This window comes from Crassostrea angulata, chromosome 7 (genome assembly GCF_025612915.1).
Source record: "Crassostrea angulata isolate pt1a10 chromosome 7, ASM2561291v2, whole genome shotgun sequence".
In the NCBI taxonomy this organism is placed as follows: Eukaryota; Metazoa; Mollusca; class Bivalvia; order Ostreida; family Ostreidae; genus Magallana; species Magallana angulata.
Genome location: NC_069117.1, coordinates 14394220 through 14410587, shown reverse-complemented (window position 1 = coordinate 14410587; position 16368 = coordinate 14394220). Strand labels below are relative to the sequence as shown.

Sequence of the window (16368 nt, the reverse complement as noted above, 5' to 3'; positions counted from 1 at the left end):
AAGAAAACAGGTCTTTCTCGTAAGAATCTTAGCCTTGCATGGTCTGTCATAGCTGCAGGTCTGTAGCTCCCGGTCTGATGTGTCAAAGAGGAAAAATTATAAATTATAAAAAATTATAAAAACATACTATTGACTAGCTGTGTAGTAAACATCATGTCCAAATGCATGAAAGTGACCATACAGGTGAAATGGTTTAAGGCTATATCATATCAGCTCTAAGTTAAATAATGTTTACTTGATAGACACATATTACTGAAAAGGCAGAGAGTTATAGGGATAAATATGTACATGTAAAATATAGATAAATATAGGATGATGATGATGTTGATGATGAAATATAAATGATGCATGAATGTAATTATCATCATAAATTGCACCCTATTTATTTACACACATTCAATATATTTACAATAACATCCATGTAGTGACCGTGGATAATACCGTGAAATTTATTTTTAAAATAAATTGTCTTTAAACCCTTCATTAAGTAATTTTCAATCTATACAAGAAGTGATAAAATGTACAAAAATACATGTTGGTACTATTACTAAATTTAACATATAAGAATGATACATTAAGGAATTACATGATGAAATTTTAATAATCAAACGCAAAAAAGCTGGGTTAACTTATGAACGGCCGATAACTCTGCATATATTAATTTGACACAAGTAACGACAACTCGTACAGTGTATTGTAAATGTGTCTGTCACTTGTTGTCAGCTGCACTGTTTGGTATGTACACAATAAATAAATTGATTGTAGTTGCATTGTTTTACACCATGCAGTTCATCACGTAAGGCAAGTTGAAATTGAATGCGACAACTTTTGTGTATGAAATTCTACTTTCGTTTTCTATGGTATTTATAACGTTAACGTTAGACTAAAACCGATATACAGATCAATCAGTTCAAACGAGATGTCTTCGTAGGAGCATTTCTTTACTGTGTTTTTCATCAAAACGACTCCGAATGTCTTCTCGAAGTCAGACAAAGGTAGAGTTTTCCTGTTTTATCCCCCTGTTTACATGTATATTTCATGTACAAGTAAATACCAGACCTAAGCTACTTGTATATTAATTAGGGCACGCCAAATTCACAAAAATAGCTAAACATAGCACAGGGGCTTGAAACACAAGCCCCTGTGAACATAGTTGTATTGTTGATATACTAGGGTTATTGACTGTTAGCTATAGTTAACGAATCGTAGTTTCCATCTGTAAAACCATGCATATATATAATTAACAGTTGTTAACTATAGTTTACGAATGCTAAAATTTGTCCCATGTTATTATTTCCGACACTTTTTGACAGTTTTTAACCAAAATACACATAACTGTCAAAGAGGTACAATTGAAATCGATATAAGGGAAAAAATCCAATTTTTTTTTCACTTGCACTTTGTTATTTAGAACTAGATGGGACTGTTTAAAAAACTTTGAGATATCCGAGTTTGAGATATTGGGGGTAAAATACTTAAAAAATTAGTGGTTGGGACTTTCAAGTCACCTCGGCATATCCATTGTATTCGAGATATCAGTGTTCAAGATATCGAAGTTCAACTGTATTGAACAAAATATATATGCTTAAATATAACTAAGCAATTTCTCACATCCATGGCACCTTGTTATATGGCATGTTTTACTGTATATTCTTAGGTAGCAAAACAGCAACCTATCAAAAGTCAAAAACAAAATAAAAAATATATATGATATACATGTACCAAACACTTGTTTAATAAAATATATATTTCTAAATTTTCCTATGAGATTAGAAAAATTAATTGATCCACATAGATTTGAGAAATAAAATCAGGAAGTATTTCATTCACTTACCAGTACTCAGTGCTAAAATTATTATACAGATTATATTTAGATATATATCTATGGTACTTAAAAAATGTAAACAGGCAGTACTATATAAGCAAATAAATATAATCCTCTATCATTGGATTATTACTATATTTTATATACTTATATAATTTTAACTGCAAACATGATACATGTGTTTATGTTTTGTTTTTCCAATGAAGCTCCAAACTGTAAAGAAAGCCCTGGACCACTGTGATGGATCAGTGAAAGAGGCCACGGATTTGTATACCACTTTGAATGATTGTGCCCAAAAATTGGATGAAACAGTAAAAGAAAAGGTAACAAATAATAACCAATATTTTTCATATTTTAGGATACATACACTAAAGTAGAAGAAGGATTTAAAGTTATTAATTAAACTTAATTAGGTGAAGACAAAATTTATTTACATGCAGGTTTTTTAAGAAGAGGGATATGCATTATTTTTATTACATGTAGTTACAATTTGAAAAAAGATGGTTTAAATGTTAAACTAACTGAATTAAGGTACATGTATTACCGGTATATTATATAAGAACAGCAAAATCGGCCCTGTTGTCAAAGTTACTGAAATTTTAAATAAAATATCTGGAGAATTAGCCAATTTAAAAACAGCTGGATTTTTGAAGATCAATTTTAAAGTTAGGCCCCCGAAAGTTAATTCTACGTTTAATGTCACCTTCAGAATACTAAATCTATGAGGTATATATATATATATATTAGTTTCTAGTTTCCCATACAGAATACACGTACTTTAGTTAAGAAGCATTTCCCCCCCCCCCCCCCCCAAAAAAAAAAAATGAAATAAAATTTTTAAAAAATTCCATATCTTACATACAGATATAAATACAGTCACATAGAATTATTCTGTAGAAATGTTTTACATGTACTGTTTGGGTTTTTTTTTGGTTTTTTTGGAACATATCTTTTCTGTTGAATCTGTAGCTGTTGAGTAAAACGAAAAATACAACCTCAATCTACCGACTGGCAAGGGAAGATCAAAAGCTTGGAGGGGCCCTTTTTGAAGCTTTAAAGAAGTTAGAGGATAGTAAAAAATTTAATCTGTCTGATGTCTGGCCAAAATACCATTACCTAATTGAAGTTTTGAAGCATGAACAATCATCCAGAGATGTGAGTTGACCACCTAATACATGCGCGGATCCAGAAAATTTTTCCAGGGGGGGTCCGAAGGATAATTGTGTTTGCCAGGGGGGGTCCGAGGCATATTTTCGCGATAATTTTACTATGTAAATTTAATAAATTTTCATTTTCCAAGGGGGGTCGGGACCCCCCGACCCCCCCTCTAGATCCGCGCATGACCTAATATATCATATATATATCATGAATATAATATCTCTCTTTAATGATTATATAATTAGAATTGCAGACCATGCAAGTTTTAATGTGATGATTTTTCTGAAGATATGCTACTTTATTCAATTATGTCATTGTTTAAATTTTGTGTATGTATTGCATATACCTTAACTCTGTCATTCATCATAGATATAGCACTGTAAAGTAATAGTGGAGCTTAAGGTATCAGAGGTTGCTCACTGTTTCTTTCCTTATGTAAAGTTATTGGTGATTGAAATGTTAAGTATGGTTATTTAGAAAAAAAAGTATTTTTTATTTCAAATTCACAGAAATTTGAAAAAGAGAAAGGTGTAGGTATGGAACTAGAAGAGAGACAAATCCTATTAAGCCCTAGTATTATAAAAATATTAGGTGAAACACAAAAACTTAAATCACTGGGAGTTGACTCTAAAAAGCTGGAAAAGGCCAAAGAGCAGTATGATGGTATCAGCCATCAACTGAACAGTAGTCCTGAGGTATGAATTTAACTTGTAATTCTGATTCAGACAAGAAATGAATGATTGATATTTTCTAAACAGCCTATTGTAGAGCATTTTTTCTATAATTTTATACAACTTGCAGTTACATTCCTTGAAAGAAAAGCAAAAGAAAACCATAATTGAACCTCAACACATTAATGCATCACATCGCAAAATAGCACCAGATCTTTCTGAAGTTCTTGAGCTGGCATGGGGACGCCAAGTTGATTTTTCACAGGAAGCAATAAAAGAATTATTTTTCATGTTGGAGACATATCTTCATGTCAAAGAGGTGAATACAATATATGGAATATGTTTATAAATGTGTGTCTATAATGTATTTGAATTAAAAATAATTGAATATACTGCACTATGCATTAGTACTATTTGCTTACACTTTTGATCATACAGAAGATTTAAGAACATGTTTTTAAATACTTAATATTGAAAATTTTGGCCACCATAAGGTGCTATAAACTCTGTTTACAATGATATATAAATTAGTCTAAAATCTTTTATTGTAATTCTACATTTTTCACTTTTCATCCATTGAATTTAAGTACTATAACTATTGTAGTCTATAAAACTATTATATAATTAATTGTCCATGTTTTTAATCGTTTTGAGAAATAAATGAACTATAACTTAACAGATTTGATGATGAATATGTTTTTGCTCCTTTGTTGTTGGCAACATTTCTATATATTTACATCTACCGAGTATGATTCTCTCTTTTTCTTACAGAAACGTATAGTTAAGGTCAGATGCAACTTATCTTCCATATCTCCACAATGTGAAGATTTCTACTTCGTAATTTCATAATTATATTTTTATGTAATATGATTCTTTTTTCATTAGATATCATGTGTTCAATTGAAAATGTATAGTATGACTTTACTTTTAAGCAGTCAAATGCATTTTGCGTGCTATATTAAGGAAAATATTCTAGCTCCAAAATGAGCCTGGTAATGTACTCTGAAATTTGGGTAATTAACAGGTATTAATGTTAATAAATAAGGAGTAAAATATCAAGGAAAATTATTTAAAATTGAGGAATGTCTCGTGTGGCCTTAATTCATAGCTCTATAGAAACAGCCAGAAATTGATTTGTCGAAATCTACAGGGACCTACTGTAAGAAAAATCTTAAACAGCTTGAAATATATTTTAAAATCATGATCTCAGACTCAAATTTTGATAGGAGATGAATTGGCTGTTTCTTTGAGCTATCGTACTGATGTACATTAACAGTAATTTAGTAATTTTACTTACTTTTTATAATCAATTTATTACTTAGTTAAAAGAAAGATGTAAATATGAACAGTAAAATGCTTTTTTTGTTGATTTATGCAGGTTATGAAGGTAGCGATCATTGCAGAAAAATTTAAAATAACCCGCTAACGCGGGTTATGTATATTTTCTGTAATGTGGCCACCTTCATATCCCGCATTAATCACCAAAGAAAGCATTTTATTGTTTCAATAATGTATATAAAGTACAGTAAAACTCGGTTATAGCGAAGTCCTAGGGACCGATGGATTTACTTCATTATATCCGTAATTCGCTATATCTGTATAACGAATTCGTAATAATAACTATAGCGAATTCACTATATACTTGTATTCTTGGACCAGACTATAATATTTGCTAATTGAGGCTTAGAATAAAAATACATTACTTTGATACATTTAATAATTGGATTGTAAGTCGAAAAAATTATATGAAAATGAATTCATTCAAACTATTATGTTAAAGGGTAGTGCAAACTTTTTAAAAATGTAAAGACATTCGTTATAAAAATGTGAAATTTTGTTATAATCCACCACTACGGGACTCAAAATCAGTTCGCTATATCCGTAAATTCGTTATATCCAAATTCGTTTTAACTGTAAATATTTGCAAAGATTTGTTAAGAATTTTACAGGGGACTCAAAAAGACTTCGCTTTATCAGAGAATTCGCTATATCCGTGTTCGTACTAAACGAGTTTTACTGTATACATCTAACTGTGATTACATGAACTCAAATATTATTTTCAGAAAAGTCGTTCTACATCAACTGGTGTCGTGAGTAGTGGGGACTTACATTCATCATCAACAAGTACATCACAGTCATTATGTCTCTCAACAGAAAATATCCATATAGTTCTAAACCAATCTCCTACAAAGTACAAGAAGGACCTCATAGAAAAAGCTGTTAAAGAATTGGAACAACTTGAGACTTATGTTAGAAAGTTTTCCAACAGGGAAGAAAAGGTAATTTTAAAAAAAAATCTCTGCTGTGATAGATTTTTTTTTTACATACATTAACATAATAACTTCTTTTTAGCTCACCGAGACGAAGTCAGGGCAAAGTCGGGGAGCATATGCTATACCCCTGGCGTAAGCGTCTGGACCTGGTTAAAGTTTTTGTTGCAGGTCCTGTATCTAAGTTACTACTTGTCCTATCTTAACCAAACTTGCATGGATGATGCATCTGGACCTACAGGTGTACTTATGGACATATAAGACTTGGATGCTGATTCTGGGCCTTAAATTTCAGATGCTGGAGGAGGTTAAGGTTTTTGAAACAGGTTAAAGTTCTTGGTGCAGGTGCCCTTTGATAGCAATTTCTAAGTAACTACTGGTCCTAACTTCACCAAACTTGCATGGATATTGTGTATTATGATACTGATGCACCAGACAGGCTTGAATGCTGAATCTGAGCCATAGGTTTCGGATGCTGGAGGAGGTTAATGTTTTTAGAGCAGGTTAAAGTTTTTGGAGCAGGTGCCCTCTGATGATTATATCTTAGTTTATACTGGTCGTAACTTCACCAAACTTGCATGGATGTGTCTTATGATACTGATGCTGATCTGAGCCATAGGTTTTGGTTGCTGGAGAAAGTTTAGTTTTTTGGAACAAATCACATGTTTAATAGATAAAAGAACTATTTCAAACTTGCATAGTTGATTTAACTATAATATACAGATAAATAGTGGCAGAGGTAGCTTCAGATGCAGAGCCTGATCTCTATTATCAAGGATGCTAAGAAATATATCCTAGTTATTACTGGTCCTAACTTTACCAAACTTGCATTGGTTATTACTGGTCCTAACTTTACAAAACTTGCATGGATGGTGCGTCTTATGATACTGATGCACCTGGCAGGCATGAATGCTGAATCTGACCTATAGGTTTCGGATGCGGGATGAGGTTAAGTTTTTAGAGCTGGTTAAAGTTTTTAGAGCAGGTGCCCTCTGATGATTATATCTTAGTTACTACTTGTCCTAACTTCACCAAACTTGCATGGATGATACATCTTTTGATACTGATGCACCTGACAGGCGTGAATGCTGAATCTGAGCCATAGGTTTTAGTTGCAGGATGAGGTTAAGTTTTTGGAACAAGTCACACATTTTATAGATAATACATGTAGCTTGCATAATTGATTTAACTATAATGTACATGAATTGCAGAAGTAGCCTCAGATGCAGAGCCTGATCGATATTATCAAAGATGCCAATAAAATCTCCTACCTCACTCAAACCTGCTTGATAGATTTGTTTGTTGTTATTATAATAAATGATATAACATGATTTCTATGATATTGTATTCAATGATATGATACGCTTTTGTTTAATATGATACAATATAATAACATAAATAATATTGTAAAAAGTTAATATGATAAGATATGAAACTGTATAAATTTTTTAAAATAAATTATGATGTGATATTGAATTATGATATTGTAATGTATAGTTTTGTATATTGTTATACTATATTGTAATTATATATTGAAATTATATTGTTTCATATTATATTGCAATATATAATATTGTATCTTATTATATGATATTGTATGATATATAATATCATATCATAAAATATGATATTGTAATATAAAATTATATCACATGAAATTGTATTATATGATTTTGTAATATATAATATTTTATCATATGATATGATTTAGTATAATATGATATTATATAATATGACATTGCATTATATAATATATTACTATATCTCATGATATTGTATTATATAATATGATACAATGTTTTACAAATTATATTGTAACATATGATACAATATCATATAATGTATCAAATATATACAATATCATACAATATTATTCAAATATTGACTGGGGTTGAGGGCAACATTGATTATATTAGCCCCCGAGGGACGAAATATTGCCCGATGCGAAGCGGAGGGCAATATTTTCGTCCCAATGGGGCTAATATAATCAATGTTGCCCGAAAACACAGTCAACATTTGTTTTGTTATATGAAGAAACAAACCAAAATTTAAGAAAGTATTTAAAAACAGATCGCCGTAATTTTCTTAGCTCAACAAAGAATTCACGAATTCAATTTTGTGCAAAGTTCATTTCCAAAATATCCTCAGCATCAAACGGTCACTGCTGATATTCTGCCGACCGTAAGAATTAAAATACAGATGTTCTACCTGATTTTACTTCACAGTAATTCTCAAATCCTTATATCCGTTATCATAGCAAACCGTCGCATTGCGCATCCGTTGTTTACTTGCCTTGACTGACTGTCTATTATGACGTCACCTTGTTTTGGAGTCGCGAAGAGTTATTTACGTCATCGTTTACAATCAACAAATCAGAGGCGATTATTTGAAATAGAGGGAATGTTCTCTAGATACTATTCCTAGCCGGTCAATATCAAAAAAATATTGACCGGTCAATATTTTTCGGACGAGCTAATATTACAGTTATTAAATATTTGTCTATATAGAGTTATATAGTGAGCATATACTACTGAATATAACAATATACAATATAATATTATATGTAACAATATTGTGATGAATTATGTGGTATGATATAGTATCTTATAATGCTACATTGTATCATATATTAAGTATTATGATATTGTATTATGTGATTAAATACAATAATGTATAACATGATACAATGTTATATTATATGTTACAGTATCATATTGCATCATCATTTATTACATTGTGATATTGTATTAAATGATATTTATTGTAAGTATCATCGGATCCAATATCATATTTTATATTATTGTATTGATAAACATTGTATCATATAATACTGTATGAAAAGAACATATGATTATCATACATTTTTTAACATATGATATACAATATTGTGTCAAAACAGTATCCATGAATATCTATGATTTTCATATAATATGATAAAGGTGGTCTTTTAAAGATGATGCCTTAAATGTTGATGCCTTTCTGTAATTACCTATGTTTTTAGTAAATTAAGGTCAGATGTGACCTATCTTCCATTTTTTCTATTTTTACCTATCTCCACAATGTAAAGATTTCCACTTCGTAATTTCATAATTATATTTTTATGTAATATGATTCTTTTTTCATTTAGATATAAAGTGTTCAATTGAAAATGTATAGTATGACTTTACTTATAAGCATTCAAATGCATTTTGCTTGCGAATGCTATTTTAGGGAAAATTCGAAATATTCTAGCTTTGAAACTAGCCTGGTAATGTACTCTGAATTTCTGGGAATTAACAGGTTTAAATGTTAATAAATAAGGAATAAAATATCATGGAAAATTATATAAAATTGAGGAACGTCTTGTCTGTCCTTAAAGCCTCGCTCTGCTGGTGCTCTGTAGTGATCAATCTGTCCCTCCAGCTGTCCGTCTGAGACATCTGGAGCATAATTTTATTTTTCTTCAGGCCCAATCTGGCTCATACTTTACCCACAGAGTGCCTTTAGTCTAAGGCTTTGCAGTTACCTTGAACAAAGTTTCTGCGTCAAGAGTCAAGGCCACATTAAAAATCTTTATCCCTAGCATATATTCTCTTTTCCTAGCCCTATCTGGTCCACACTTCACATAACCAGAGCTTTTGAGTAAAGAGTATGCATTGACCTTGAACCTAGTTTCTATATCAAAAGTGAAGGTCATAGATATCTCAGTTTTAGACCCTTAATTCTTTTTTACCGGGTAATTGACTTAATTGTGCTCAAATTTTTTGTATGCACGAGGTTTGCAATGATATTTTATTGATAGTTTCATGCCAATTGGAAAACATTTTTAGTCATAGGTTAAGGTTAAAGCAAAATCCTCTTAAATGTTTTTCATTCTAATGTCCTTTATTTGATGGAGCTTTTGGTCAACACCTCAACAATGTGTAATATTATGATAATCTTACCTGTAGATGAGAACCAATCATTCCTAAGAATTATATGAAGGCACTTCATTGTTGATAGCTAATTTTCTAAAAAGCTATGTATTTCTGTCAAAATTCGACATTTTTGTGCAAGATCAGGTGACCAATATAGCCAATTTGATTGTGATTTTATAAATTATCAGACATGTATAAATAAATCTTGCAAACCATGAACAATGTATGTAAGTAGTAGCTAAAAGCATCTGGGCCATGATTTGAAACTATAGATGATATATTTTACATTTATTCATTCCATAAGGTTTTCATTTCCCAAAAACAAAAAAGAGAATGGTATGAACAGTGCTTACATGCAACTAAAGACCTGCTGGAATCTGCACCATGTTCAAAAAGACCATTATGCCGTCTGCTTCAGACTGCAAGAGATGATGGAACTCCCAACAGTAACAGAGCACTAAATGAATATTGCTCCCTCCTGCGCCTAGAAATGTTATTTAATGGAATGGAAAATCCAAAGGTACTGGTCAGTCACAATTTAACTGTATAATTGTATTCATTGGTATTATAAAATTTGCAAGAATACAGGTATCAAAGACTTTGCAAGCAAAAGATAAGGAAGTGGAGAAATAACTTCCTAGTATCAAAACATCTTTTATCTTATTTTAAAAATTCAAATTCAGGGTGAGAGTCAGCCAAGGAGGGACACTGCAACTCCAATTGTCCATGTCCCATCAGTGCAAATGAGTATGAAAGACATAATTCACAGCATGGAAAAATATTTTCCCCATGATTTATTAAAGGAAGCTCTGGAAGACTTCAGGAAGCTACAAGACATTGAGGAAAAGATTGCCTATGATGAAAATTTGGTATAAATTCATGCATTGTTTCATACTTTAAAATTCTTTGCACAGGGGTGATTGACTTAATAAGTATTAGCCCAATAGATCATAGGCTTAATTCCATGAATGTACTATATTTATCTAAACTATCTCTAGAAATTTTTTCAAAATCTGATGTCAAGATGTCAAGATTATGTGAAAACATTGATATGGAATTGCCACTTTCGAGTTTATATGAATTATTGAGATGTCACCTGTAACGCACTGTACAAGAACAACTTTTACTGGTATCAGCCAGAATTCATGATGGTTTCTTTAGTTAGTATTGGGTTTGCATTGATTTGGGTTGTTTCTGTCTCTTTGTTATTCTGTATTCTTAGATTTTGTCTGAGTGTGTAACACAAGGTCATATCTTAAATATCCGTTGTGCTTTTTCTATGAAATTTGATATAAATGTATATTGTATCAACAATATAATGATCAGATTTTTATAATGTTTTGAACATGTAACTTTTTCCAACATTTTCAGTACCATATTCTTTTGTGAACATGATTAAAATTTTACTTAAGATGTAATTTTGAAAATATTCATTAATTCTTATTTCACAAAATAATGATTGAAATACATGTACACAATATTGTTGGCATTTTTCTGAACCATGTAGTAAATTTTTAATTTAGAAAATTTGTTTTCAATAGAGGTCAAGAAAAGTTGCATGGAAAGAGAGATCGCGTGGAGGAAGTAAAACATACGTCGATGATAAAACACCAAGCAGGCCTCTTCATGCAGTTCTTCTTCGTGCTCAGAAAGAAGGAATTAATGGAAGTGAATCGGCCCTGATGGAATATGGTTCCATGCTCCATTCAGAGGTGCTTTATGAAAGCAAAGATAACTTTACACAGGTATCGGAATATGATAAGTAACAATGATTTAGAATGTATTAATATTATAGAGAGTTGATGTAAAGTATGTAGTATGATGATAAAGGAAACTATCAATTTATTGTAGATTTCAGCAGAGTCTCTGGAAGTGAATGAAACAATGAATTCCCAATCCAAGCACAAAAGTGTAGTTAATGTTGGAATGGAATCGTGCTCAGTCCCCACAATTAATGAGAGGAAAGAAGAGGAGCTGCGCCGCAAGAGAGAGAGAAAAGTAGAGGCAAAATCAGGTAGTGAAGAAAAACCAGGTGTTCGGGCAGAATTAGGAATTGATCCAAAATCAGGTGGTGATGTAAAAGGGATGCAAGGCAGGGCAGGGTCCCATTACAACAAGGAACAAGACTATGATCTAAGGAGACGTGATTTTGATGAAAGTAAAGAATTTGCTCTACAGCAGGAAATAGACAAGCTCCAGGATCAACTGAGAATCAAGAACTCAGAAATAGAGGACCTGACAACTAGGTATGATATTTTACAGAGAGCAAGCTCATGTCTAATGGAGTTTTAATTTAGCATAATACTTAAAACTCGACAATTCATTTATTTACAGATTGAGTCAAGCTGCAAGTAGAAGTCTAATGCATAACAATCCCAATATAGCTGATCTGAGTGACAAGAATCGTCCAACAAAAATAGGGGAACGTTTTGAACAACTTTTTGACAATGAGTGGTCAGATGCCCATGAAATCTTAAAGTCAACAATTTCAGAAAGGGAAATTTATATTATTCTAATAGAAGTTGTCAAGGTAAGTTATTTGTTTTTAGCATATTTTAGATTTTAATAGATATTGTTTCATTTCAAATGTGTTTCAAATGTGTTTCAAATGTGTTCAATGAATCATTGAAGGAAAAAATGACTACACTGACCAAATAATTTATGTATTGATTTTTTATTCACTACAGTATAAATCATCAACAAAAACATAGAAAATTGTTTTAAAATTGTCTGGCCATCATCTGCAAATTTTAAAGTGTTATATATGTATACTTATTTTAGTAGGATTCAGTTATATAAATTTTGCTTAGCTAAGTTGACATGTAAAATGTAGGCTGTGGAAACTCAGATAAAAATTGAAATCCTTTTCAGCATAAAGTAGTGTTAAACCACCAACTGTTAATATGATATTTAAATAGTGTACATCTATTCTAAAAGTAAAGAATAAGTTCATTGTAAGTTGGAAATAATCTAATGCTATACAATTTCCAACATAAAAGCTAAATCCAAGATGTTTGCAGGTATAGTCTATTTTCCAGATTTAAGATTGCATGTCTCCTAAAACCTTATAATCCAAATGTGAGTATTCTATTTCTGAGTATTGATATACTGTATTGTTTTTTTTAATATCAGGATGTGTACAAGTTTTGTAAAAATGCCCTACAACAACAGATTTTGAATATTAAAGAAAAGCTAGAGAAACAAATCAGGGAACCCAAATTTGAAGAGGACAAAAAGGTATGTTTATATTTATAACAAATTAACATATTTCTGTGTTCGTTCATGTCACTGTTGCCAATTTCGCAATTTCACACTATATGTACTATATTCAGGAATTTGTTGCTGCTGCTCCTGGGGAAAAGGATGACATGTTGAGTTGGATGTGTGAAAAAAGTGCATCTGAGTTTCAGAAAGGAAATGCCATCCATTCAGTTTTAGGATTATCAAAGGTAAGAGTTCAAATATTTTATTTAGCAAACATGCAGATTTGGTTTGAAGCCAATTACACTTTTAACACCACAGAGCTGAACAATTATTTTATTTCAAATGAATCTTTTTCAGTAGATCTAGGTCATAGTCCAGTTAATTATTTCTCTCATTTAAGATCTACAAGGAATATTGTAAGCACAGAGCTTTCCTCCGAAAGGAACTCAGATCTTCAAAACTTGAAAAAATCTACCCTTTTATCGATGCAACTGTTGAACTTTGTTGGCTGATGTGCGCCCAGACTCCACCAATGCAGTTAGTCTTTGCAGAAAATAAAAGTACCGTCAATAAATCATACTTCCGGTGTACTGGGCACACCGGTAACAAAGTCGACGTATGTGCCTGGCCGGCAGTTATACTTCACGACGGGGGACCTGTCGTCACGAGGGGACACGTTTTACCGTCGTAAAAAAAAATTGTTGATATTAACTTTTTTTGAGAGAGAAATGGAGTGTTTACTTTTCAAAAATCTTCATTATTTTCATAGCAGTTCAACTATAATGTCACACTCATGAAAGACAGAAATAACTCATACTATATTCCAAATATACACTTCTATTTAAATTGTCAAGTTGAATTTCATGTTTGCCGTAATTCGAACTTAGATGCTTTTAAAATTACGGATGTAGATACGGATATTTAAACTTTACATTGAATCAATCTTAAAGTGTGTCCTATTTTTTACATTCTTTTTATGGCGGGTTTCCATTGCCTATGAACTTTCATCATGTAGAGTCGGCAGAGCTGTCTTGATGTACTATTTGATGCATTTCTAATATGGGATAAAGATGCCCAAACACAATCACACAGCGGGCACGAAGCATCGTTTTTGAAAGGGGGAAGACTCGACCAAAAAATCTTGACAAGCAAAACAAAAAAACAAAAACAAAAAAAAGGAAAATAGGCCTCTTTCATAAGTCTGAAAATCCTAATCCGGGGGGAGGGGGGGGGGATATCCCAATTTCACAATTTATCTTCAATTTCACTGCTTTCTTCCTTATTTTCAATTCAATTTTTTAATGGCCCCATAAAAGGGCGGGGGGGGGGGGGGGTTGGCATCTCCATGTAAATTGATTTTTTATCTGTAAATTTCAGATGCTACGTGCCTGCACAGATATGATAAACCCTTTTAGGAAGCCATTGTCTTTGCCATTTATACTTGTATAACATTGATGTCTATTTATTTCTTATTTGGTCTACAGTATATATAAGTAACTTTACAGGACAATCTGTAAATTTTCATGTGCTATGAGTAGTTTCTTCGATCTTCTTTCTTACCGTCCATATAAAAGTGTAAGACTACTTTGGTCAACAAAAGTTGTTTTATTATCATTTTGGATTGCTGTAGACATGGTGATGAAATTATTACGTATTGGTTTCTGCCTGTACTATTTACTCTGTAGACAATCGTAGCTGGCCTAAGTGTCATTTGATCTGGTCTCTAAGACTCCGTTATAATATGTAGGTAACATTGTATTATATGCATTGATTTTTCATTGTACAAAATGAAAAACAATTTAAATTTCCTTTCTAACTAATCTATGTATTTTCATATCACTACTTCTATTACCAATTAACTTACGTAAAAGTAGATATAATTTAAATGATATATCTTGGACAAATAGACTTAAACATTCAAAGCCTTTGTATGTATTGGTTGTTAATTGTAGATGGTAGACAGATGGACACACTGAGTTGTTAATTAATTGTAGATGACATAAAATATTAGAAAAATATTGGAAAAATGTACGCGTAAACATGTTGTTGCCTGTAAATATAATTACCATCTAGACATTTTACATAGCGTTCTGTAGATTCAAATTTCATTTCAAATGACATTTGTAAGTAGAGCAAAGATACTGTAGCAGTTCATTTATGTATATATTTATTTCATTTTTTTTTATTTAGAAGAGATATCTGGTATTTCAAACCTAGAACCAAACCTGTGTGTGTATGGGTGTACAAAACAAAAGACACAGTTGTTTGACAGTATATTGGGTGATGAATTAATGTTTACCAAAGCCTGCCGAGCACGACCATGTATCGTGTTTACGTTTAGTGCTCCTTAATTATGAAACTGTCTGACATCTTTAGTCTGACTTCAGTCCTTAAATTTGCACTTTTATAAAAAATCTTACGATTGCTCTTGTAAGGGTTCGATGGTCTTGGCCATTTTTGGACTGTATTGTCCCTCTTAGAAGAATTCTGTGTAAAAATATAGAAAAAATACCCAAATTCAAAAGATTAAATATGTGAATTTTTTCTTTTCTTAACAAAAGTGTATAGCTTAACAATCCATATCCAAAAATTTTAAGTAGATGTGATAATTAATATGTGGACCAGCCAGCCTCCTTAAAGAGGGTTACAGAAAAAAAATATTAGCTTTTAAGATTGCTACATGTATCAGGCAGACTTAATGATGAAGATTCTTACAAAGTAAGTTTAAAATGACAACACTCTAAGTTTTCGCTAAAATTTCTTAGTAATCTTAGCTAAGTTTAGATCTTATGATTAAGTCTGGGATTACAGACTTAAGATGGTTTCATGATCACGGAGCCAGACTCATTATAGCACAACATCACTAACGTCATTCATTAGTTATTTTTATAGGCCTGTCTATTAGGTAGTTTCCTCTATTTCTGAAAAAACCCCTGATGTAATTCATATAAAAACTGACAAAACTGAAATCTGTGCGATCCAGAGAATTGACCCGCCTCTGTGTCTCTGTATGAATATAGGCATAATCATTCCTTAACTTTAAAAGACTGTTTTACTTTAAAATGTTTCGTGCTCATTGAATGTCAAACTGTAAATTCAAGTAGTCTTAATAAATAATGTTTACAATATTCAATGATATCTTTTTTGTTCATTTTTTTTGATTTATGAAAACTTAGTTACATAGAGAGCTAGAACTCCATAGACGGACTTTCTGATCTTAAACTTCCAAGTAAAATTCTAGTAAGCATCTCAACCCTATCATGCATTGAAATATTGTCCTTTCTTTCTGATCGACGAAAATGATAATTAAAGTTAACATTAACTCATTGTTATGGATCTCTGTC

General features: G+C 31.6%; 1 protein-coding gene across 3 annotated transcripts; it reads left to right on the top strand.

The window, feature by feature from the left end:
- The first annotated feature begins 645 nt into the window (after positions 1 to 645).
- LOC128193003 (uncharacterized) lies at positions 646 to 16157 on the top strand. Of its 3 annotated transcripts, XM_052866159.1 has the most exons (14): positions 847 to 995; positions 2032 to 2148; positions 2795 to 2980; positions 3493 to 3678; positions 3785 to 3973; positions 5718 to 5933; positions 10125 to 10340; positions 10504 to 10689; positions 11362 to 11565; positions 11672 to 12066; positions 12155 to 12350; positions 12953 to 13057; positions 13153 to 13269; positions 13425 to 16157. In XM_052866159.1, exons 1-14 carry the CDS (start codon positions 972 to 974, stop codon positions 13713 to 13715), a joined length of 2628 nt encoding a protein of 875 aa, XP_052722119.1. In that variant the 5' UTR covers positions 847 to 971; the 3' UTR covers positions 13716 to 16157. The 3 variants fall into 3 exon arrangements, with proteins under 3 accessions (XP_052722121.1, XP_052722119.1, XP_052722120.1); XM_052866161.1 differs by lacking the exons at positions 847 to 995; positions 2795 to 2980 and adding an exon at positions 646 to 735; XM_052866160.1 differs by lacking the exon at positions 2795 to 2980.
- The last annotated feature ends 211 nt before the right edge of the window (positions 16158 to 16368 follow it).

Coding starts and splice junctions, on each gene's coding strand:
- LOC128193003 (XM_052866159.1), top strand. CDS start 972: ATGTCTTCTCGAAGTCAGACAAAG. Junction 2,149..2,794: donor ATGAAACAGTAAAAGAAAAG/GTAACAAATAAT, acceptor TTGAATCTGTAG/CTGTTGAGTAAAACGAAAAA. Junction 12,067..12,154: donor ATAGAGGACCTGACAACTAG/GTATGATATTTT, acceptor ATTTATTTACAG/ATTGAGTCAAGCTGCAAGTA.